The sequence below is a fragment of the Marmota monax genome, unplaced genomic scaffold (genome assembly GCF_021218885.2).
Source record: "Marmota monax isolate L192 unplaced genomic scaffold, Marmota_monax_Labrador192_F-V1.1 WCK01_AAM20220418_F8-fsc00220, whole genome shotgun sequence".
NCBI classification, from domain to species: domain Eukaryota; kingdom Metazoa; phylum Chordata; class Mammalia; order Rodentia; family Sciuridae; genus Marmota; species Marmota monax.
The window spans coordinates 940,755-965,897 of record NW_026693909.1 but is presented as its reverse complement, the minus strand read 5'-3'; the positions used below and the strand labels follow the sequence as shown (position 1 = coordinate 965,897).

The 25,143-nt window shown below is 55.8% G+C and overlaps 1 protein-coding gene and 1 long non-coding RNA gene across 11 annotated transcripts; one reads left to right on the top strand and one right to left on the bottom strand.

Annotated features, from left to right (window-relative positions):
• Window positions 1-97: 97 nt before the first annotated feature.
• LOC124105868 (carbonyl reductase [NADPH] 2) lies at window positions 98-24,799 on the bottom strand. Of its 10 annotated transcripts, none has more exons than XM_046463259.2 (8): window positions 24,529-24,799; window positions 1,640-1,737; window positions 1,378-1,556; window positions 1,255-1,297; window positions 1,077-1,176; window positions 924-988; window positions 680-797; window positions 98-565 (listed from the first exon to the last, which is right to left on the bottom strand). In XM_046463259.2, exons 1-8 carry the CDS (start codon window positions 24,797-24,799, stop codon window positions 123-125), a joined length of 1,317 nt encoding a protein of 438 aa, XP_046319215.1. In that variant the 3' UTR covers window positions 98-122. The 10 variants fall into 10 exon arrangements, with proteins under 10 accessions (XP_046319215.1, XP_046319216.1, XP_046319217.1 ...); XM_046463260.2 differs by having other exon boundaries at window positions 1,378-1,532; XM_046463261.1 differs by lacking the exon at window positions 24,529-24,799 and adding an exon at window positions 12,461-12,607 and having other exon boundaries at window positions 1,378-1,532.
• LOC124105890 (uncharacterized) lies at window positions 20,848-24,905 on the top strand. Its single transcript, XR_006855899.2, has 4 exons — window positions 20,848-21,201; window positions 21,593-21,775; window positions 21,860-23,937; window positions 24,548-24,905. It is a non-coding gene; the product is annotated as an uncharacterized LOC124105890 (long non-coding RNA).
• The last annotated feature ends 238 nt before the right edge of the window (window positions 24,906-25,143 follow it).

Here is a 25,143-nt window from a genome sequence, read left to right as displayed (position 1 = left end):
GCAGCCCTTTGGCCACGAGGCGGGGTCAGCAGCTTTCAGGGCGTGCGGTCACTGTTCCCCACGCCCAGCGTCGCAACGCGCCCACCCAGAGCGCTGGTTCCGGGAAAATAGCGTCCATTTATTTATTTAGACAAAGAGGCAGCGGTGGGCATGAGGGCTCGGGATGCCGTGGTCTGTGGGGCCGGCACCGTGGCGCGCAGTGGGCCAGGACTGGGAGACGTGTGTGTGTGTGTGGGGGGGTGTTGGGCCGAGAGCGGGGCGTGGCTAGGGGCAGGGCGTGGGCGGGGCGTAGGTTGAAGGTGGGGCTTAACAGGGGCGGGAGCAAAAAGGTGGGGAGGGCTGGGCGTGGTGCCCCCCCCACGACGTGCGCGGTGGCGGGCGTGGAGGTGGGATGGGCCGTGATGTGGAGGCGGGGCTTGCGCGGGGCGGGGCCAAGAGCCGGGCCTGGGAGGGGCGAGCCGGACAGCCCAGCCAGCGGGTGGCCCCGCCAGCTGGCTTGCTCTAGGAGGCCAGGTAGCCGGCGTCCACCAAGATGCTCGAGCCGCTGGTAGAGGCGCTACCGTCGCTGAGCAGGAAGAGGATGCTGTTCACTACGTCCTCCACCTCTGCGGGGCGCCCGACCGGTCAGTATGTCGGGCTCAGCCGTCCGACACGCCCCACCCGCGCCTGCCTCCCAGACCTGCAAACTTCCTCAGTGGGTGGCGCTCCTTCAGCTTTCGGGAGAACTCAGGTTCAGTTGAGACTTTCTTGCCCATGGCCGTCAGAACCACCGTGGGATTCACCGAGTTCACTCTGATCTGGGACCAGGGACCAGAGGTGGCCACCTCAGCTGGTGGTTACTAACCCTGCCCCTTCACCCACGACCTCTGTGTCCCTCTAGTGCCCCCTCAGGCTTGGCCCTCAGTCCCCATTCGTTGGCTCACCTTGTATGGCCCTAGCTCCATGGCCATGGCTTTGGTCAACATGGTCATTGCACCCTTGGTGGAGCCTGCACGGGGACAGCATTGAGAACCCCCGAGGGACTGAGCCCTCCTTCCAGGGAGGCCCAGCCCCAGAGCCAGGGGCTCTGCACTCACTGTAGACAGCCAGGCTGGGGAAAGGGACGTAGGCCACCATGCTGGAGACGTTCACAATGGATCCTGGCACTCCCCGGCCTATCATGCCTCGGGCCACGATCTGTAAGCCAAGAGTGGGGCAGCTCACCTCACCCTACCCACCCACCCCATGACTGGCTCACACCTCCCGCAGGCTCACCTGAGACACCTGGAACACAGAACGCAGATTCACATTGAAGGACCTGGCAGGAGAGAGGGACCAGGCTCTGCCCACCTGTGCTAGGTGGCCTCTCCCAGCCAAAGCGCTCTTCCCCCCTCCTACCTGTCAAAGGCCTCCTTGGTGACCTCCAAGAAGGGCTGCACCAGGGCCACAGCAGCATTGTTCACCAGCAGGTCCACAGGGCCCACACCGCCCAGCACCCGCTCCGTGGCCTCCCAGTCTCCCAGGTCCACACACAAGGGCTCCACTCCAGGACACTGTGGGAGACGATGCATGGAGGCCTGTGGGTGGTTCCAGCAGGCTCCTGTGGCATCCCTGAGGGTGTGGAGGGCAGGCCTGGCCCCAGCAGGGCTGTGAGCCTCACCTCTTTGGATAGGCTGACCAGATCAGCGTTGGTGCGGCTCACAGCCACCACTCTGGCTCCTGAGGCATGCAGGGCCTTCACAGTGTCCCGTCCAATCCCTGCAGGATGGGATTCAGTGGAGAGGTGGCCCTACACACCTGGTCAGGGCTGGGGTGAGGGGAGCAGGTGCAAGGGAGAGTTGCAGCCCCTCCTGCCCTGGAATGAGCAGGGAGGTGATGCTGGTCAGAGGGCAGTGGGCCAGGATGAAGTGGAGCAGGGACTGACCCGAGTCAGGCCCAGGGCAGCTCCCTCCCACTAGGCCCAAGGGAGAAGGCTGTAGCTGGACCCCCATCTGCCAACCTGGGTCTGGGCTGAGGCCAGGGTGAGCTCTCCCGTCTATGTGGGCTGGGGAGGGACTCCAGCCCGGGGTGGGTGCAGTCAGGTGCTGGAGGGTGAGCTGTGACAAGGTCACCACGGGCCTCTATGTGGCTTGGTGTCTGGTGGCCCTGTTCTCCCCAGCACCTAGCACTCACACACTGGCTCACTTACCTTTCCCTGCCCCTGTCACCAGAGCCCGCATGCCGCTAAAACTCAGCTGCATGGTGCTGCCTCTCAGCCTGGTCGTGCAGTTAGGGGAGGACTTGGGTTTTTATAGACTTGGCCTGGCAGGCAGGGCAGGGATGGGACCAGAGCCAGGGAGGCCTGGCAAAGGTGGCATCACCCACTTCCTTCAAGGATGGCCCTCCTCACTCCCTGACGTGGCAGTCAGATGCTTTGTTGGGATTTGGAGAATAAATTTTAAAAAACAAAGTGTGTGTGTGTGTGGGGGGGTAGATACAGAGAGTGATGGAAAGTGCAGGAGGGCTGGGGGTGTCTGTTGCGAGTCTCCCTGAGAACTCCCTGGGCCTTTCAGGTAAGGAGCCCCTAATGTAACATGGCGGCAGGCAGATTGCCAGTGGGCGGATAACAAGTTGTTTTGAAAGTTTTCTAATTGGTCCTCCCATCTTCTGTGCCCGTGGACAGCTCGTGCCCCCATGAATCTCATGCAGGGCGGACGTGCGGGCACCGTGGGTGATGACCTGACCTTTACTATGACTGGCCCCGGGGGCTTCCTGGTTTAAGATAACTGACTCTCACTTTCTATCTAAGCTAGCACCAGCTTACAATAAAGTGCTTCATCTTTGTCACTGCTATTTGTGTGTGCATTTTAATCTCCGATGACAAACCTTGGCTTTTCATTGGTGCCGAAACCCGGGAGGGGAGATTCCTCATTCTGAGGACCCCCTCTCTCAAGGTTCGCCGTCCTCCTTCACCTTTTTGAGCGCTGCTACATTCCACCCAACACCGGCTCTCCAATAGGTGACTCCTTCTGATCGACAACCGGTGACTCCCCCTCCCCCTCTTTGGGAATCCATCTCCAAACGGCTATATGCAAGGCCTTGGCTGTGATCGTCCAGCAAGGCCCTTGACGCCTAGTTTGGAGGAGAGAACGCACCCCACCACAGCTTTCACAGTTACGGTGGACTCTCTGGATGCCCATTTCATGGTTGATGAGCTATAAGGGACAGAAGAAGAGGCACTCCCTGACTCTCTTTATCTAAATTCTCCTTCACCTCTCCTGGGAAAAGCCCTGACGTCAGGTGGCCTGTGACTCCCGGCCTTAAGGTCTCCCTGGTTGGGCTCTTGGGTGACGACTCATTTGCCCTCCCGGCCCCGACTCTCCCGAGTCTCTTTGGTTGACTTCTCCTTTCGGGGACGCCTGTAGGAAACTCAACCAAAATCTGTTCCAGTCCAGGCCATTCACCTCTTCTCTTCCTGCCGAGAGTCATCATGGGAGCCTCTTCTTCCCTCCCCCTGATTCCCCTCTCAAATGCTCCTGGCTAATCTTAACCGGTTGTCCCTCACTCCTGACATCAAACCCAAACTCCTTATCAAATTCAGTTCACAAAATTGGCCATAGTACCAGTTAGACAACCAAAACCGATGGCCCCCAGAGGGGTCTCTAGATCCTCAAATTCTTCATGACCTTTTTAACTTCTGAGAGTGCTCAAAAAAGTGGAAGGAGACTCCCCTATGTAGATAAACTTCCTCTTTTCATATTGCCCTGTTTTACTTGGCCACTGGCTGGAAAAATCAGCACTCCAGGTGCTGGACATCCCCTTACTAGTTTTTCACAAAATATGTGAACAAGGCCTCTGGCCTTGAGCTGGGCTTCACAGAGATGTCCACATTTCTAAGATAAGGGAGTTACCAACTGGGCTCCATGGGAACAGCTGGCAGGGGGAGGAAAGAGAGGGGAGAAGAGGCTCTCCCCCTCCCAGGTGTTGTCCTTGAAAAGGTAACTTGCCCAGAACAGAGAAAAAAAACAGAAACAAAAACTGCTTTTTGTGAACTTCTGCAGACTGTGAACTTCTGAGCCCCCTCCCTTACATGTTGGATACAAAATTCTGAAACTACCTAAACTTGGGGTTCAGGGGATTAATTGATTACAGCAGAAGATGTGCCCTCTGAATCCGGTTGCAACCAAATAAAACTATTTCCCTATCTTCACTGCTATCTTAGGTGCCTTGCTTTGTCCGTCCCTACAACACTATGATTCTATATACTTAAACATTGATTTTATATCACTTAATGTTCTATAACTGGACCTGTTATCGATAAGATTAATATAAAGTTCTATACACTGGGTGCAATTTAAATATAATATCATATATTCATGTGACATCAAGCAACAATATAAGTAAACATTATAAAATGATATTTAAAAACAAATATCAGCTTCAATACTAGAACACTTTACCTAAGATTTATAAATCTTAGCCTTACCAGAGATAAGGGTCTGCCTCCCATCTTACTACATGTCAGAATGACTCCAAAGTAGGCCAGACTTCAGCTAAAGCCCAGTACTCTTAATTTAAGGTGAAACTGACTTTGCTGGATGTTTAAGATCAAGACTTAAAGTTAAATTAAAATGGCCAAGAAAACCAATGTTTGGCTCTGGCCCTCTGAGTCAGTCTGAATCCAGGGAACAGGGAACTTCTCTAAAGAGCTTTGCAACTCTGGGCCACATAACCTCCCGATCAGGGAGATTAATGAGACCACTGGAGAATGAAAAGCCAATCAGTGCATTTGCTATGAAGAGGAGGGTCATTGGAGACAGGAGACATCCCTGATGCTTCCAAGGGAAGCCACATGGTCAAGGAAGACCTGGACCCATCCTAGCGCAAATGGCACTAGCAGAACTGAGAAGCTGCTCTCAAGTCCCCCCACGAGCCACCCCTATGGGAACTCGGCTGACTCTTAACAATAGATAGAAACAAAGTCAATTTTGACCAACTTGATCTTAAACACCTACCAAAAACAGTTAAGCCAAAAAGTCATTCCTAGGAGTAATAAAGGACAAGAACAGCTAGAAAAGAGGAGACAGCGACTAAGCCAGCAGGCTCCATGGGGAATGTTCGGTCATGGCCTTGGCTCCTCCCCCTCGCAGGACCCCAGTTAGTCCTCTTTATGTTTCTCCTAATAGGACCAATGATAGGACCATGTCTATTAAATTGCCTACAGAAGTTCCTGCAAGATCAGATACACAAATTCACCAACCAGTCAGTCAATCAACCACTTCTTTAAGACTGCCAGCCCTGGTGCCCAAGACAGAGACCTACGACTCATGACCAACTCCTCTGGCTCCAGAGACTCTGTGCCCATCTAAAACCCTCTCTAACCCCCTTTTCCAGTTTTCACAACCCCTATTTCACTTCCTAGGAATGAGAACTACTCTCCAGCAGGTCCACCTGTTTATTCTGTCTGCTCTACAGCATCCCCACAAGGAAGCGTCAAACCTAAACTCCCCACACCCCAGATGAGGAGCCACCAGCCAGGCGAAGACTGGTAGATCAACTTCACTCATGTGCCTAGGCACAAAAAGCTTCGCTACCTACTTACTTTGGTTGATACTTTTTCAGGTTGGATAGAAGCCTTCCCTACCTCCAGGGAAACAGCTGACACCGTAGCCTCCATCCTCATTGAGCAGATCATTCCCAGGTTCGAACTTCCCGCCTCTGTCCAGTCAGACAACGGTCCAGCCTTCCCTTCTCAGATTGCTCAATAGTCTCCAAAGGCCTCAACATCACTTGGAGGCTCCACATCCCCCACCAACCCCCATCCTCGGGTAAGTTCGAGAGACCTAACGGCATTCTCCAGGATCATCTCACTAAACTCGCTATTGAACTCAGGCTGTCCTGGCCCAATCTCCTGCTGTTGGCCCTCCCCTGAATTCAGGCAGCCCCAAGGCCCCCTCAGACCTGAGCCCCTTTGAACAACTCTATGGGTGCCCTGTCTTAACCACCCAAAGCTTTCCCATCACTCCTCCCCCCCCGTGTCCTACCTGCCCTATCTCACACTTCTGCACAAACTCCTAAGGGAACACGCAGACCGGTGCCTTCCTGCGCCATTCATTGCCTCAAGCCCAACACAACCAACCAACAAGCAGAACTTATAGCCGCCACAGGAGCATGTGAACTAGCAAGAGGGAGAAAGCTTTCTCTATACTCTGACTCCAAATATGTCTTTCATATACTGGTTTCTCATGTGGCTATCGGGAGGGAGAGGGGACTCCTAACGACTAAAGGAACTGCTATTATAAATGCGGCCTTATTTCTAATCTGCTACGGGCTTCCACGCCGCCTTTGCAGCTGGGAATAGTCCACTGTGAAGCCCATCAGACCGACTCTTCTCCTGCCACAGTGGGCAACTCTAAAGCTGACCAGGCAGCCTGGTCAGCCGCCCTACAGGCCCCATCCTCTTCCTCATTACTCCACCTTTCCTCTGAGGAGCGACCTCCTGACCCTCACCAGCTCATTAGATTCCTCCATTCACTGCTCCATTCTAGCCCCCAGAGCTTATCGACTTTCCTTCAATCTTTTTTTCCCTCTTTCCTCCGACGATCGGACCTTTCTGCAACAGGTTACATCCACATGCCAGGTCTGCCAGAGGACCAATACCAACACGCCCTTAAAATCCAGACCCTATCCTTCTCATCAGGCCCGTGGTCACACCCGGGAGCTGATTGGCAAATTGATTTCACAAACATGCCCAGAGTAGAAAACATCGAATATCTCTTAGTACTGGTGGACACACTCTCAGGGTGGACAGAGGCATTTCCCACATCCAATAAGCGGGCGTCCACGGTTGTGGATCGGTTGATATCTGACATAATCCCTCGTTTCGGGATGCCCACTTCCATCCAGTCGGATAATGGCCCAGAATTTACCTCACAGATAACTCAGGGGCTGGCTAGCGCACTATCACTCCCTTGGCATTTCCACTGCCCTCACCGTCCCCAGGCTTCCGGGAAAGTTGAAAGAACTAATCCATCTCTCAAAGAAACCCTCACCAAGTTCACCATGGAATCAAGCTTAGACTGGACTAAGGTCCTCCCCTTGGCCCTGTTGCGTCTCAGGGCTTTACCAAAGAAACCATCCAGCCCTTCCCCATTTGAGGTTATGTACCGCCCTTCATTCTCACCCCCCGGAATACAGACTGAACAATTACCTATACCTGATTCCCACACTCTACCTCTCCTTTTCCATCTACGCTCTGAACTTTGGAAATACCAGGACTGGCTTTCACCTGACCCAACCATTACTCAAAACCCCCTCACCCTAACACCCGCCCAACAGGTATATTACTGCCCCCCAGGTGAAAGACCCCAACTGCACCCCAAATGGGAGGGCCCCACCTTGGTTATCATGTGCACTCCCTCGGAGCAAAACTCAAACTCACAAATAATCAATTAACTCCGTGGATTCACATTTCCAGGCTCAAACCATGCATCCGGGAAACTGATTCTGGCAACATCGGACCAGAGGACTCGCAAGAATCCACACCTACATACTCTTGCTCTCCCCACCCTACTGACCCTTTAAAAATTCGTCTCTCTCGTGTTTCTGCCCTTACACCCATAGCTGAGAACATATCCAAAAATGTACCTTAACTTTCTGATCCTCATCCTCATCCTCACCCCAAGGGTAACGCCTTCACCATCGTATGTCTGGAGATTCAAGGTGAGAGAAACATACACACAAAAAACACCCGGACCACCCGCTTGGCTACCACTTCTGACTGTCCCTAACAGGGTGCTCCTCAGCCATCTATATTGTACTCTCTTCCTCTGAGCTCATTAAGCAAGCCAGCCGCCCTTACTTATGTATTTTATATGACCAAAATAAGGATTACTGCAAACAGTGGCCGGAAACCTACGGGGGCTGCCCCTATTGGTCATGCAGAATTCATGATGCATATTCAGGGCAATTAAATGTAGGAAGATTTAAACTTGAGTCTGCCTCCCACCAATACAAGCTGACCATCCCAGACCCTGGGAACCCACGCTGGGCAGCAGGAGTAAAAGCTTCCTTTTATTGTGGTGGGTATGCCTCCACTCCCTGTGGTTCCTTATCCATTACCCGGGAATATGTTTCCATAGACTCCCCAGTCTCTCTTGTCTCAACAAGCAGAACAATGGCTGCTCGCATTCCTAGAAAGCCAACGCACTTCTGACTCTCAGGCTTCACCCATCTATACCTGGGTACAGATCACCACTGACACATTGTCCTTCCTAAACCAAACTTTCCCCGCTGCAAGTCCAGCAAATTGCTTTCTGTGTGCTTCCCTAGCACGGCCCTTACTTGACGCAGTTCCAATAAAAGTTTCCAGCACGGATGTTTCCAGCTTGCTCAACTCATCCTACAAAAAGGATCCTATTAAACCCCTGCAGAATGTTCCTTTATGGGAACCCAAGGAAAATAACCACACCATGATTCCTCGGGTTTGCCTTCTGGAATCTGTGACTCCCAATTCCCTTCTGGCAGGTTTTTGCCACCAAAACCTAACCATCAACCACACCACTTATTCCCCACCAGGTCTCTTCTTCTGTGCAATGGCACTCTCACCGCCATTATACTCTCCAACATGTCTAGCCCATGTTTATTAGTCACCATAGTTCCACAACTCACTCTCTATAGCAGCTCTGAAGTAAAATCCATCCTTAACCCTCTAAAACGTGGAAAACGGGCTGCATTCCTTCCGTTAGTGATAAGCATTTCATTAACGGCCTCAGCAGCAAGCGCAAGGTTATCGGGAGGAGACTTAGGTCATTCCCTATGGACTGTTAAGGACATTAATTCAAAACTTGAAGGAGCACTTACTTCCACAGCAGAATCTCTAACATCCTTACAAAAACAGGTCACCTCATTGGCACAAGTCACCCTTCAGAATCGCAGGCCCTAGATTTACTCACCGCCGAAAAGGGCGGAACCTGTCTTTTCCTCAGGGAAGAATGCTGTTATTATATCAATGAATCGGGTCTTGTAGAAGACAATGTTGTTAAGCTCACTGACCTGCAGCCACCTTAAGGACCCCAACAAGTCAAAACCTTTTCTCTTCCTAATGTCCACTCCCTTTCTGGCATGGGTATGGCCTATCCTTGGACCACTGTGTGTAATCTTTTTAATGTGCTTATTTTTACCATGTATTATAAAGTTTATTCAAACTCAAGTAGGTAAAATCTCTAACCAAACTTTTAACCAGCTTCTACTTAGAAATTATCAGCTTATGGCCACAGATGAATCAACCGCCTTCTCCAGAGAACACCCCTCTCAATGCTGAAAAACCCTTCAAAGATTCCTGGGATACCTTCTTGAGAGCGGTATCTGATGATGCCTGGCTTGTACCCGCCATGGAGAATTATACTGACTGGACTGAAGTGATAATGGACCTTTGGCTACAGGAACATTTTATGATGTCACATCTGACCTTATACCAATCTTTGCAGCTCTTTTATGGGGACTCCTAACTTCCCTCCTTCAGACCGCTTCCCGGCGACGCCCCCACTCAGCAGGAAGTAGCTAGAATGAATCAACATCCCTTTCCATATAATAATAAAGAAGGGGGAATGTTGGAAGTTTCCCTGAGAACTCCCCGGGGCCTTTCAGATAAGGAGCCCCTAATGTAACATGGCGGCGGGCAGTTTGCCAGTGGGCGGATAACAAGTTGTTTTGAAAGTTTTCTAATTGGTCCTCCCGTCTTCTGTGCCCGTGGACAGCTCGTGCCCCCATGAATCTCATGCAGGGCAGACGTGCAAGCACCATAGGTGATGACCTGACCTTTGCTATGACTGGCCCCGGGGGCTTCCTGGTTTAAGATAACTGACTCTCACTTTCTATCTAAGCTAGCACCAGCTTACAATAAAGTGCTTCATCTTTGTCACTGCTATCTGTGTGTGCATTTTAATCTCTGACCACAACCCTTGGCTTCTCAGGGTTATCGGTGCTATGGCCAGCTAAGTGCTTTACCACGAGACACCCCCAGCCTGGAATGGTGTCCACTGGTCTCGTCTGCACAAAGGCCTTTCCCTTAACACTGTTTTGCTACTAGGCCAGAAGAGGAAGCCGGGCTGTGCCCAGTGGGAAGGGGGTGTAGCTCCACACTCAGCACTGCACCTTGGACTGGCTCTGCTGCCCGGGGTGGGGACAGGCACCCAGAGCGCAGTGGCAGGGAGCCGCATCAGGAGCCAGCTGGGAAGACGGGCCTGTGCACCTCGCCCCTCCTGCCATGCACCCGGAGGTCACTGAGCCTGAGTCCTCCTCACCTGTCCTTGCTGGGTGCCTTTCACCTGCCCCGGCCAGCCCTGGACTCTGCTCAGTTGTCACCCTGAGGCACCCTTCTCCCGAGGTGGCTCCTGAGTGTGGAGGCTCCTGCTCCAGCAGCACCCCCAGGAGGTGTCCTTCTCAGAGCCAATGGCCGGCATTCGGGAGGGCAGTTTAGCCCTACAGTCAGGAGGCTCAACAGGCCCACCCCAGCTCTGAGAGGAAAGCGACCAAGAGGTCTTTATTGCGGCGCTGATTAACAGGGAAGGAAGAGAAAGAGAGACAGACAGACAGCAGGGAAAGAGAGAAGAAAGAGAGAGGGGAGAGTTTTTATGGCCAAAATCCAATGGGGTCTCTGGGTCTGCAAGCTGACTTGTTGGCATGTAATGATCTGGGGTCACACAGCAGGGGCTAAGGGTGTCATCTTCTGCCTTCAGGCAGATGGGCAGGGGTCAGATGTGGGTTTCCGTTTCACCAGACGGGTGGGGGTCGAGTGTCCAGCCTTGATTGGGGTCAGCGTGTTCAGCCTTGAGGCCACCTGCAGCTGACATTCCTGCAGCCTGCTCTGCAGCTAACGAGCTCCACTCTGGGGAGCCCCCTAAGAGTGAGTCCAAAGCCCTTGGACGACAGGGTTCCTGGGACAAATGCCTCTGTCCAGGGGAGACAGGGCAGGTCACTGGGACCTCTGTCAGGCAGGAGGCCCTGACTTACAGGCCTACACAAGCAGGTAGGCCCCAGCCCTGAAGCTGAGCCACTCAACCCAGAGCCAGACCCCCAAGAAGAGATTCACCCCGTGGTCTGGTCACTCTTCTCTGCCCATCCTGCCCTTCCTGCCCTCTGAAACCTCTGGGTCCTGTGGGCCTCCGGGAGGGTCGTGTCCTCGACCTGTGGCTCCTCAGAGAGGGAGTGCAGGAGATCTTAGCCTGGGCCGGGGTCAGGCAGAGTGCTCAATTGGGGTTTTCCTTCACCTGTGTCAGAAATCTAGTGGGTTTGTTTTAGAAATTTGTTTTTTTTAATTGTTGATAGACCTTTATTTCATTTACTTATTTATTTATATGTGGTGCTGAGAATCAAACCCAGGCCTCCCATGCCAGGTAAGTGGGCTACCACTGAACTGCAGCCCCAGCCCCTAGAAATTTAGTTGTTTTTTTTTTTTTACTGGTTGTTCAAAACATTACAAAACTCTTGACATATCATATTAGAAATTTAGTTTTGAAAGGGCAGATTACGAAGTTTCTGGGACTCTGGGGAGTAGAGAGTAAAGAGGCAGAAACTGGAAATCAGCTCTGTGCAAGGGTCTACCCCAACCCACACAGGTGGGGACCCTGAGGGACTGGTGTGGCTGGGGTCAAGTTCCCACTTAAAATAGAGATGCAGTCCTGTAATCCCAGTGACTTGGTGCCGCAGTCCGGCTGCAGCAAAATAACCGGGGGGTGACGAACAACTTGTGTACATTGATGCAGCAGGAGTGGGAGCCGTTTATTGTAGGACAGGAGGGGTCTAGATACATTCCACACAGCCTATCTTAATTAACATAAACTAGAGACAGCAGTCAACCAATAAGGAATCTCCACACTTAATGGCTCGCTGGCGTTACTTCACAAACCACTCCCTCTGGCAAAATGCCAGGCGCCATCCTGACTTGTTTCCAGACCCTAACATTATTGGGAGGCTGAGTCAGGAGGATCACAAGTTTGAGGCCAGCCTGGGCAACTTAGGGATGCCCTGTCTCAAAATAAGAAATAAAAAGGATTTGAGGGTATAGCTCAGTGGTAGAGCATCAGTGGAGAATCCCAGGACCAGGGTGCCGGCTCCACTGTGCCCCTGACCCCAACTAGCAGTGATCTCCAGATGACCTGGGATGGGTCAGGGTGAGATACACCACCATCCCAGTGGCTCTGATTCCGAGGGACCCGGCCTGGCCTGAGTTACTAACACGACCTTCTGGGAGTGTCCCTCAAGGTCTGCAGCTTGGAACAGGAGGCACACAGCAGCTCACAAACATCTCCAGTGAAAACCACACAGCACCCAGCCCCGCCACACGGCCACGTCACCCTCCTGACAAATGACCAGACGCTCTCTATTGAAGTTTCTATATTTAAATAATCCAGCCGCAGGGTGTTATTGAGTAAGGACTGACTTCAGGACAGACTCCCGTGCTTACTGGGAAGCTGCTGCCCTTTCAAGAGTCAGAACGTACCTTCAAAGTTGTTGTTGTGTTTCAGCTGAAGCTCTTTGGAACCAGCCAAGGCCATCAAGTGACTCCGACTCCGGCAGCCCGTGTGGACCTGGCTCATTCCAGGGCTGAAGGGAGCACCCAGAGCCTTTCTGGCTACCGTCCTTCTTTTTGACCTTGAGCGGAGCATGCTCAGAAATGTGCCTTTCCCAGGCATGTGCCTCCTCAGTCAAACACCAGGACTCCTCTGCTTGGGGACAGCATCTCTTTGAAACGAGCCCAGGGCTGTCCTTACTCACCTGCTTCAGGTCATGAGGCCCCCACAGGTCCATCTCCCGCTTGTGCAGTTTGGCTTTGCACTCACCAGGTGTAGCACAAAGGACTTCCTTCTCCCCTGCACTGTTTGGGAGCCATTTGCCAAGTAACACCCCATCAACCCCCAAATAGTTAGTGTCTGTCTCCTTTGACCAATGCCTTGGCCTGCACAGCTACAGCCCTCGAGCTGTGACGTTGACCGGGCATCTGCCATGGGGCCTGAAGCTCTCCCCACATACACGTTCTATAAAGTGACCCCTGCCTGGCTCAGTGGACAAGATGTGTCCCATTCCTCAGCCAACTGAGGCAGGGGCAGAGGTCAGGCGGTCAGTGTAGGTAACAGGGTGGGGTGGAGAGGGTGGCGGCTAGTTCTCAAGTAGAGAAGGAGGGTCGTTGGCCTCTGTGATTGTGCTCCTGGGCACGCTCCACGTCCCTGCCCTTGGTCACGTATACACAGGGGAGAAATAATTAAAGAGGGGTTCTGGAGTCGTAAGAAGAAGTCGCACCCCTCCCATAGGCTCTGGCTCTGAGTCCCCGCTCCTCCTGGGAGAAGTCTGTCTGCACCATTTTCTTTGTGAGCCTTGCTCTCTATGCTTGCCTGGGGACACAGACCCCTCCTGAGCTCCAGGACGGTCATCAGGAGGGGGAGCTGTCCTCGGGACCTGCTTGCCCTTTCTGCCTGATGCTCTTACAGAGGACAGCTGGCCTTGGTTGGCAGCCCTGGGTTTGGATTTGCCAGTGTCTCCTCAAGGTGGCCTCTTGATGGGGAACCTGTAAGGCCAGGTTCGGGGGACCCCAAAAGACCTCCAGGAGCCAAATGCGATGCAATCACACAAGAGTCTTTATTGCAAGCTGGAGCCTGGACTCACCACCGTTCCCAACGCAGCGGTCCCAGGGAGTGAGTCCCGGTCTTTTGTCCAGTGAGATTTTATAGGTTTGGGGGATACTCTATGTGTCACAACATCACACAGCAAGTCATTCCACACCGCGGGAAAGTCACACAACAACTCTTAACACTGATGAGCACACTCACCGGCGGGAACAAGTTGGGTAGGTGATTGGTTAGTTCAAGTGGTGGATAGGTTTGAACTGATTGGTTTAGGCCTCGAGGGGTTGCAAGAGTGTAAACGCTAAACTCAGGGGGGCCGAAACCCCTGGGAGGGCTGGGTATCTGGGTGTCTCACTCTGGTTGGTTGTCACTAAGTCCCAATCAGGCCTCAGGCATTCTTTTGGTCTTTCCAAGAAATGAAGGTCAGTAGAGGGGGTAGAGAGAGAAGGTCTTTCCAGGAACTTGCATTTGCTAAGTCAAGGACCTCTGGTAAGGACCGAGGACTCAGCAGCGTAGCTTATGCGCCTAGGAACAGGTTTTCCAAGGACAAGGGCCACCCTCCCTTTGGACAGGCCCTGCTGAGGTAGAGGCTGGTTTTTCAAAAATGGAGTCACATCAGTTTCTCAAACTTCACGGGACAGACCTGAGTCTGGAGCACCCCTCGAGGATGTCAGCTGCTCCCCACTTCCAGACACGAAAGCCCACGGCCACCGCTGCCCAACTGCGTCCTCTGAACCTGGAGCTGAAGGCCTGTGGTGGCCACGCTGATTTAGCCCTGTGTAGGGAGAGGGACTCTGGCATCTAGGCACAGCCATGCGCCAACCGGTCCCGGACACCTTGTCCCTCGGCTCCCTTCTGCTCCTGGTCTTGCAGTCACACGGCCACCCCACTCCTGTTCCTTTCTCCCAGGAAGCACCTCAGCTGGCCAAGCTTCCAAGCCCGGGCACTGACCGTGCCAGCGTGGAGCCTTACCTGGATCACACGGGTGGGAGCACCAAGGGGTGCCCCGGGTCCCCGAGTCACGATGTACTTCGTGGCAGATGGTGCACCCCGGGGCAGTCCAGGCTCTGGACGGTCAGAAGCAAGCGCCCAGCTGGAAGGGCCTCCTTTTGCCCATTGGTTGGTTCACCTGTGTGAAGCGTCCTCAAGAGCCAGTGCAGTACCCACTTCCAGTTTAGTGGACCGTCGTCTTGTCCCGGGAGGTCAGGACTGCTTTCCCGGGGTGGAGCCCTGGGTTGCAGAAATGGAGGCAGACATTTTGCCAGTGGGTCCTGGGGGAGTAGGGAGAGGAGGGCTCCCGTCCTGCCCCTGACCCTTGGGCCTGCGCCTGGCTCTGGGAGAGAAAGCACCGGGCACTGTGTGTGACTGAGAGCTCAGACTCCACTCCGGAGGACGCTGCCCAACCCCAGGGCCTGGCCACCAGGGGCCACAGCACCCGGCTCTTCAGAAGAGCGTCCCTCATTCTGCCGGCTCAGGAACTGCTTGAGGCGTTCCCTGGATTTCCAGTTTTCTGGCTGGACAGATCTGACAACCCCCACTCGTGACAGGCAGCTCTGGTCACAGGGTGACTGGGTGGTCCGTGCCTACGTGTTCAGTCTCTAAGTCCCAGAAGCGAATTTCATAGCAGATATTCCTGAAGATGAGAATAGTTGTCAACTGCTAATGCATCGTGCTGTGAGTCACCTGGGGGACCTGCCACATGCTTCTGTCACAAACCTGTCACCAGCGTTGGGTCTGCTGCCTGGCGTGTGGCCAGGGCAGCCTGGTCTGTTCCTGGGCCTTCCCCTGCTCTTGGCCCGACTCAGACCCAGTAGGTGTTTGGATGCCGGCAACGGAGTACAGAGAAGACACCTGCCGCGGAGGCAGCGTGTTTCCCAAACCAGACGACCTCCCACGTGCCTCTTCCTGAGCAGTCGGGGCGCCACAGGCAGCGGGCGTGCTCTTTCCCTGGGGAGGGACCCCGAAGGTGGCTTGATTACTGCCTTCTGGGATGCACGTCTTATCAAAGGGCCCAGGGCAGGTCCCAGTGTGCTCCTGGGGGCCATGGGCCTGTGTGTTCCTTAGGATGAGGATTTGGAGTTTCCTGAGTTGTGATGGCCCTGGAGAGCAGGACGCGTGCCCTGAGGGTGCTTGGGAAAAGCCCCCCAGAGCCATGGCGGGAGCAGGTGACTGTCGTGCATCAGCATGCGGAGCAACAGATGTGACTGGAGTCCCTCCTGCGATTTGTCCGGGCCCCGGGCTCCTTCTGTTCTCTGAGCAGCTGAGGAGGGAGTAGGGGGACACGTGTTTTCACGTCTGTGAGAAGGACTTGCCAAGCGGGTTGCTAATCTCGGGAATCCCTTTTGGAATGTGTCCTGCCCCTGGTCACCATCAGGAAGGCAGAGTCCATTCCAACAACTCCTAGGGGGCCTTTCCCACTACCGCAGCCATCCCATGGCTCAGGAGGCCAGGGTGGGATTCTCTCCTGGATGTGCGTGTCCACCTCAATAGTGCACCCCTGCTGTAACACACGTGTGCCCCAAAAGTTCACGCCGACCTCCCTGGGCCCCCACTCTGGTTGCTGGACCACATGGGGGCCAGGGGATTCCAGCAATGAGCAGTCACCCTGCCAGAGGGCTGCTAGTGCCTCTGGGGGAGGCTAAGAGGAAGGACTGCCCACTAGAGTTTCAGCTGCGTAACAGGATCCTCGAGGCACCGGCTCTGGGCCCAGGATTCATCAGCTCCCCGCCTCAATCCCCAAGTCCCTTTTTCCAAATAACGTCACATTATCTTACGGGCGCTCTCCAGCCCCTGTTGTGGCTGCCATGTAGCTCTGAGATTTCCACATTGCTGTCCTTCCACCACAGAGGGTGGGGCGCTGGTGATGGCCACATCCCTTGGCCAGGTCGGAGTCTGCAGGTAGAGCCCTGTCCTTGTCCAAGGTCACGGAACTGGTCAGTGCAGAGCAGCGTGGCCTGCTCACCTGCTGCATGCAGCCTGAGCTGTCAGGCCACCACAGAGCTCATCAGGACAGTGCTGTCCTGGGACTTCCTGGGGGAGGCCAGCAGGGAGGCCAACATGCTCCCTGGCCAGCCTCGGCTCTGCAGACAGGCCCTTGCACAGGCACACCCACACCCACACACGTGTGCACTCGCACACACTCTGACACGGGAAGGTGGGGCTGGGGCTGCAGGAGGGCGGGGAGCTCCGCGGGTGGGTGGCAGGAGCTGCGTTCCCAGGAGAGCCTGGGCTGGGCCGCTCAGCTGCTGCTGTGCAGAGCCCCTGGGAGCCCTCCCTGCACGTGGACTAGGCGAGATCCTCCAGAGCCTCTGGGCTGCTCCGATTCCTTCCTCGGAGGCCCCAGGGAGGGAGGCTTTGTTCGCCTTCCTGTTCTCAGAGTGTGCAGGGAGCTTGGCAGAGCCCCTGAAACCGGACCCCAGCTCCCAAGGGGACACATGAGCCAGGGTGTGGGCAGGGCCGGGTCAGAGCTGCCTCAGCCAGGGACAAGTGGACTCAGGGAAGGGCGGGGGTGTCAGGGTTCCCGGCAGAGCCAGGAAGGGCGGGCGCCGGGCCGGTCCCTGAACCGAGGCTTTCTGAGGTGGCCCCTTGCACAGGGACCCAGGAAGGAGGGCCCCTTCCCCAGGGAGGGTGTTATCAGGCCACCCAGCTCTGGACCCAGAACAGTGCAGCAGGACGGACGCGGGGAAGGATCGCAGACGCCCAGGGCCCACGCTGTGTCCCCACTGGGAGCCCAAGTCCATGGGGGTGACTGAAGAGGCCCCTGGGCCTCCACCCTGTGTCCGGCCCTGTCCCTCCTTCACACCTGACTTTCACCCCAGCCCCCCACCCGTCACTGCCTGGCTGCTCAGCCCAAGTCCCACCTGCCCCAGGCCCTTCCTCATCTTTGGCACCCCGGGTTTTCCTCTGCCAGTGTCCCCAGGACCAGTCATTTGGTGACCTGTGGGCCTCTACCCTCGCTGGCCTCCCCAGGTCTGTGTGGACTGAACCTGCCCAGGGCCCGGCTGCTTCCTGGAGGACAGACACCACCAGGCTCCTCAAGCCTGGGCCCAGCCGGTGGCTCCAGGCTCCGGTCTCCCTGGGCACTTGCTGCTGGTCTCCCGTGTCCCCTCTCATGTCTTCCAGGATCAGGGGTCATCCATGTCCCCTGCCTTGCATGAGGCTGACCCTGGAGGGCAGGTCCTGTCCCTCACTGCTCTGGGACTCGTCTGTGAGTGAGTGGACGCATGGGCAGAGGCACGGGTGGAGGACGGCACAAATGACCCCCAGGGAAAGAGCCCAAATCCACCTCTGTGTGGCTGCAGAGAGCACAGGCCCTGGCTGCCCCCGTGCAGGGCGCTCAGGGTGCTGGGGTGCTGGGGAGCGGGTGATGGACCCAGCCTGATCCGTCTGAAGATTGGGAGCCCTCTTATCACAAAGCCGTGGAAGCTCATCTCCGTTTTACTGTAAAATACTAGGACTTCTGTTTGGCCTGCCGTAATCTGATGTTGGGAACACTTGCTCGGGGTCCTGCCCGTGTGCGGAGCTCACCCCAGCCCGCTCTCCTTGGCCAGACAACAACCGCCCTCAAGTCCCCGCTGCCCCTCATCCACTCTGATGTGGGACTCTGTCTGCTCCGACCTGGAGACGCACACCGCGTGGATCCTAAACCTGCTGTCTGCCCTTGTGTGGCGCTTGCCTGGACCCTGCCAGCTCCAAGTCCCCGAGACACCCAGCTTTGTGACTTCGGTGCTGTGAGACCTTCTGCCCTCAGACCAGCCGCTTGGCCCGGCTGCTCGCGAGGCCGTCGCTGGTCAGCTCTCTTGTGCGCGCAGCACAGTGAGCTTTGATTTGGTGTGAAGTTGGAGTGTTCTTTGCGTCTCGGGTTCAGCAGGGAGCAGGTGCAGGGCGGCTCAGGATGGCCACCAGAAGGCCCCGTGCCCTTTCTCCGAGGTCTGGGCCTAGGAGGTGGGCAGGGCTTCCTGCTGTCTCAGCCAGTCTTCCGCAGCACAGTGTGGGAGAGCGCTGGGTGTGGGCGAGCAGGGTGCCCGGTCAACTAGGAGGAGGGCACTCGAGCTGCGACTGCCCGGGCAGGCGTGCAGTTCAGAGCGTCTGCGTCCCCTTCCCTGGGGGAGAGGAGAACGGGGGATGCTGTAACGTTCAGGGCTCAGCAAGTTCTCTCCAGGGGACCCTGTGGGCTTGGAGAACATGTGGTGCCCTGGACAGAGCGCTTGGACCCACAAAGTTCTGTGTGGACCAGCTGGGCCTGTATGACCCAAGTCCACCCGTGTCCTGTGGACCACCATCAGCCTACAAAGGAGCTCCGATCATGGGGACTTGGGAGAAGCAGAAGCGACGGTTCTCTCCCTGGGGTCCGGCAGGCTCCCGCCATTGGAGGGAGCTGCTGTTCTCCCTCAGGGCACCGTGTCGGGTGGCCATCTCCCCTTCAGCATGAGAGCCGCAGCACAGGGCTGGGAGCAGGGGCTTTCTGGAGCAGGCCCCGCTGAGCGCCAGCTCAAGGGGACCCCAGGAGGGGACAGCTGTCCCAGTCACCATGCCCCTCTGGCCCTCGGTGCATGCGCAGGCACACACCGTGAGCACGTGCATTGGGCTCCTGGGGGACGCAGGCCCAGGGATGCAGGGACGTGCACTCAGGAGCGGGTGTGTACACACAGAAACTCTGGCACCCGGGCCCCAGGGCGAACACCCCCACGCGCACACAGGACAGGCAGGCCCCAGGCACACGCGGGTACCCACGTTCCAAGAAAGCACACCGGCACTCACGTGAATCCACGTGTATGTACACATAGGCACACGTGACCCGCGTGAGCACACACGCCCACAGGCACTTTTGGCCCACAGAGGTGGAGTCAGCAGCTCCACCCTAGATGCTGGTCTTCGTGAGGGTCCCACAGGCTTGGCCATGACCCTGTCCTGGGCTTGGCTTCCTGCAGGACAGTCTCCCCCGCAGGTGACAGCAGGCTCCCGTGGCCGGCTGGCTCAGGGAGTCCTCTGCAGGCAGCCAGCCGCAGAGAGCGTGTCGGAGATGGCTCCTGCTGCCCCGGCCTCTGGTGGCTCCCAGGCTCCTGGCCGGGCCTGATCTGGAGCCTCTGAAGGTAACAGTGTGAGGGGCTGGGAAAGACCCTGCTCCCGAGGGAAGCTGGGGTACCCCAAGGCCTTGCTTTGTTTCTTCTGGACAATGAGGGTTCAAAAGAGCATCCAGTCCAAACTGTTTGTTTTTTTTTTTTTTTTTGGCACCAAGGATTAAACCCAGGGGCACCTGACCACTGAGCCAGGTCCCCACCCTATTTTGTATTTTATTCAGAGACAGGTCTCACTGAGTTGCTAAGCGCCTCGATGAATTGCTGAGGCTGGCTTTGAACTCGAGATCCTCCTGCCTCAGCCTCCTGAGCTGCTGGGATGACAGGTGTGTGCCATAGTGCCTGGCTCCAGTCCAAATTTCTATGGGGTGGCCGTCCTGTCCTTTGCTCTTGGGACAGCCCTGTGTGACCAGAAACCACTAGGACCCGCTGTCCCCAGCATGGATGGATGGGACAGGCCCCTCGGTTCCAGTCCTGTCTTCTGAGCCTCAGTGGCATGTGTAGGGAGGGTGTCTGGGAGGTCGGTGGCCCTTGGAGCCGAGGGAGGCCCGAGTCTGGGGGTACGAGGGCTCAGTGCTGTGCCCAGGGCTGGGCTGGCCGAGAGCCTAGGCCCGAGGTCAGATTGGAGGCCGAGGCCTCTCTCGTCCTTCTCCAGGCACCCTAACCTCCTGCATCCACCAGCAGCTGGGAGTCCCCTGACCCTGCTTTGGGGTCTCTGCCCGCCAGGAGGCAGCCCTGCTGGCAGCCTGGGCTGAAGCTTCAGGGCCCTGCTGGGAGGGCGCGTGGGTGGCAGGATCCCCTGGTCCTCTGCCCTGGGAGGCCGTGGCTTTGCTGGTGGGGAAAGGCCAACCCACCTGTTACATAAGGGGATCATAACAGGTCTCACGAGGATGGGCTCCCAGAGGGCTGCTAGTCACCGGGCCAAGAGGTTAAGCTCTTCTGAGTGGGCAGGGCGGGCTGGAGAGGGTGTAAAGAGATACTGTGGGAAAGGCCAGCCCGGGGGCAGGGTGGGGAGAAGGGAGGCTACCAACCCCTGTGGCCTCTACTTGGAGAAACTGAGGCCCGTGCCCTCAGGGTCAGCATCTGGGTGGGGGGGGAGACCCAGCCTGTGGGCAGGTCCTGGGTGGGCGGAGAGGTCTCTTCCCTGCAGACTCCCACCCCAGCTCCTCAGTCCCCGGGAGAGGACTGGCCCTTCCCTCCAGCCTGAGGTCCCTGGGAAGGGCAGAGACCCTGCTCCCTCTCCCCCAACCCACCCAGGCCAGAAGCATCTCGGTCCTCCCAGACCCCAAGGGCCACTCCCCAGGCAGTGCCTCCTACTGGGGCTGCTCCTTGACAGCTGCTGTCCCCTCCCCAGAGCAGAGTGCAACAAGCCCAAACAGCCAGGCCCTGCCCCCCTCAGCTGAACCCTGTGCACAGACACTGCTCCGGCTGGGTGGCCGGTGTCCAGCTGGGAGGTCCTCAGGCTCCAACACCTCAGCCTGGACACGCAGCAGCCGCTCCAGGCCCTCTGCCGTCCTGACCAGGAGCACAGGATCCCTTCCCAGGTGTTGACTTCTTTCAGGAACATTTTGTAGTTTTCAGGGTATTAGTCGTTTGTCTGGTTGTTTGATTTATTCCTATATAATTGGTTCTTTTAAATTCAAAATATAATTGTCTTGACTTCGGTTTTGAATTGTTCATCACTATTGCACGTTGATCTTGCATTCCACAACTTTGCTGAATTCTTTTTTGGTCCTGGGGATGAACCCAGGGCCTCGAGTGTGTCAGGGAAGTGCTCTGCCACTGATCTACCCACAGTTCCAGATGCTGTTTTCTTAATTCTTTTATCAGCTGTAACCGTTATTCTGTGGTGATTTAGTATTTTCTGTATATAAAATCAAATCATTGCAAATAGAGATAGTCCTTCTTCTTCCTAATTTGGGTACCTATTCCCAGACTGTTTTATTGCAGTAAGATGCACATAGTACGCAGCCTGGTAGGGACGCACATCTGTCATCCCAGCACCCTGGAGACAAGGCCGGAGGGCGTGGGTCACAGACTAGCCTCAGCATTTAGGAAAATCCTGTCTTGAAAACCAGCCGACCAGCCACAGAGCCGACCCCTTCCCAGCTCAGCTGTGTAAGTGTGCGCCCGGGGGCGACGGGGTGTGGGGTGCCTGGGTGCCGGGGTGCGGGGTGAGCGTTCCCTCTGTTGCCTCCGCAGCTCTTGAGCGACTTCATTGTGCACTGTTGGGGATCAGAGCCAGCTCTGGTGTCGCCAGGTCAGGCCGCTGCCACCCCCAGCCCTCACCCACCTTCCCACCACACGGTTTCAGCTCCATGATGAAAGTACAAATGACTGGGCAGACGCATCAGCAAGGTTCCCGTATTCCGCGTGGAGTCAGTCGGGCACTGGAGGGCTCATTTCTGGGTACAAAAATGGCCCCAGGTTCCAGAAGGAGCCTGGGTTTTATAGTTTACACTGAGGGTGAACTGATCCTTCGAGACGGCGGACACGTGGATGGGACACTGAGGGACCTACTTGTGCAGGTTAAAATGTCAGGGGAAGGGAGCCGCTGAGACCCTGGGGTGAGGCCTCAAGTCCCGCCCAGCGCTCTCCTCTTCCTCTGGAAGTCCCCCCACTAGGCCTCCACACAGCACTGATGGGCAAGGGGGGAGGTCGAGCTTGGGGCCCCCCTCCTCCAGGACCCACCAGGGCTGGGAAGGAGCCTGGGAGGGAGAAGGCCTGCTCTCCCCTGGGCCACGTTACTGGGGAGGACTTTCTCCTGGCAGAGGGTCAGGTTTGGCTGATTTTCTTCCCCCTCCCAAGCCACGCTCTCTCCACATTTCCCGCCAGGGTTGTCTGGTAGGAATGTCTTCTCCGTAACCTTTCCTTTTCTTCCTCCCTGTCTTCCCACCTTCCTTCCTGTTCCAGACGGGTCTCTCTCTGTTGCCCAGGCTGGTCTCCAGACCCTGGGCTCAAGTGATCCTCCTGTCTCAGCCTCCCTAGCTGGGACTACAGGTGTGCCACCATGATGAACTTCCTTTGTAGAGCTGAAGAGTATTCCATGATGTGGATGGCCTGTCCATTCATTGGTGGATGGACACTTGGGCTGCTTCTGTGCCGGCTGTGGTAGACAGCATTGCTGTGTGCATGGAGTACAAGCACCCCCCCCAGGACCCTGATTTCAGTTTTGGGGGTATATATCTTCAATCGGAGCTGCTGGGTCACGTGGGGAGCGGCCAGACTGTCCCCTACAGCAGTGGCCCTGCTTTCCTTTCTTCTCACCTTTTTTGAACTGGGGACTGACCCTGGGCTCTGCCTCCGAGCTGCCCTCAGTCCTTTTCATCTCTCATTCTCCAACCTCCTGCCTCGGCCCCGGGAGCCTCTGGGATGACAGGTGTGTCCCTGTGCTGGGCTCATTTAACATTCTTACCAACTGTGCGCCAGGCCTCTGAGGTCCCCGATTCTCCCCTGCAGCCTGGCGCAGTCATCCCAGTGAGGGGGGGCACCTGCGGCTACAGCTGCTGAGTGTCCCCTCTCTAGCCGGCCACTGTGCCCCTTTGGAGAGGTGTCTCTCCAGGCCTGCGCCTGCTTTGTGAATCAGGCTGCTTCTTGGCTGAGTCTCAGGGGTTCTCTCTTCCTGATAGCAACCCCCTACCACACAGTGACCGGTAAACACTTCCAGATTCTCTTTGGGTAGCCCTTGTACTTTTGATGCCATTCTTTGGTACACAAAGTCTGTGTGCGCGCGAAGCAGGCAAGGAGCCCAGGGCTGTGGGCACTGGCTAGGCACACCCTACTCGGGGTGCCCTGGCTCTGGCTTGGACCTTGGTCTTTCGCGTTTTAATTCTGGTATGTGGTATCAGCCAAGGCCGTTCCGTCCTCTTCCCCCCCCCCCCCAAGGACTGTTTAGGCTACTTGGGCCCCTTGAGATTCCCTACGAGATTACAAATAAATTCTAAGATTCTGAGAGAAAAAAGTCATGGGGTTTTGACCAGGCTGGACCTGAATCTGCGGATCACCCGGGCCAGTGGTTGTCGGGCCTGATAGAAGGGTCAAGGTTCATTTTTGCCACTTGGATGTCGGTTTCCCAGCACTTTCTATGCCAAAGACTTTTTCTATCACTGGGCAGATTTATTGGCAATGATCCAGCAGTGTGCACGCTGCTCTGCCCAGGATCGTCCCTGGTTTCTGGGCACCAGCCACTCTCCCCATTCCTGCCCCTCAGCACACCGAGAGCAGTGGAGGCCCCCACCCCCGGAACACCACCCTCGTGACCTCAGTGTCCCCCCTGGCTGGTAAGTACCCATGCACATTTCGGCGTCAGTGTTTTCATAATGTATTTGTCTGAGCTGAAACAGGTCCTGCTGGCCTTGCGGTAGGAGTTGGGAAAGGTGCTCTATTTGCTGAGTCCCATATTGATAGAAGCCTTCCCTTGAATGTCTAGTAAATCGGACCATCTGGTCCCGGAGACCTCTTTGTGGAAACGTTTGTTAATAAAATCGAATTATAAAGGCTGGGGATGTTGTTCAGTGGTAGAGAACTTGTCTAGTATGTGCAAGGTCCTGGGTTCAATCCATAGCACCAAAAATAAATAATAAAACTATGGGCTCAGATACTGTGCTCTTCCAATCTTACCCTTTATCTTGACTCACTCCCCGCCCCCGTCCTGGGGTGAGCCCAGGAGTGCTCCACATCCCAGCCCTTCTTACATTTGTGATAAGGTTCCCCAAGTTGCCCAGGCTGGCCTACACCGTGGTCCTCCTGCCCCCCTCTGGAGGCGCTGGGAATACAGGCGTGCCCCCCCCACTGACTTCTTAGGTAACACCAAAGGTCTCCCCACCACCACCACCTTCCTTTCTGTATCTTGGCTAGAAATCACACTGTACCTTGATCTTGTGTGACCAGCCAGGCTTGGACCTTCCCAGACCTGATAAACAAGGTGTCTGACGTCGGGCTCTGAACTCCACCTCCTGGCCCCTGGCTGCAGACGCAGGTGGAGGACCCCTCTGCTGCTGTCCCCAGGATGAGCTGCAGCACCAAGTTGCCCCCAAGCGTGCTGTGGACAGATCCCCGGTGCCCAGTGCTGCTTGGGCCTCTCAACCAGCCCATCTCGGGAGGCTTTGGGCAGTCCCTTATGTATAATTCGATGGTTTTCATCACACTCACAGAGTTGTGCAACCATGGAATAAACTAATGCTCAGCCGTGGCTGCCAGGAAACAGACCTCTCCTGCAGCTTAGGGGCGACGCCTTCTGCAGAGTCTATTTTTTGAGAGAAAGTAAAATTTTGTAAGTGACTTGTCTGAGGCTGGCCACCTCTGGGTGCCAGAGTTGGGGCTCCAGCAGGTCCAGCGGCCTGAGCAGAACCGCAGTAGAGCACCCATGTCTCCGCATCAGAGCAGAGCCAGAGGGCAGGTCCCTGAGCCTGGCCTTAGCCGGGAAGTGGTCCATCAGCCACTGAGTTTTACTTTTTCAGTGCTGGGATTGAACCCAGCCCTTTTCT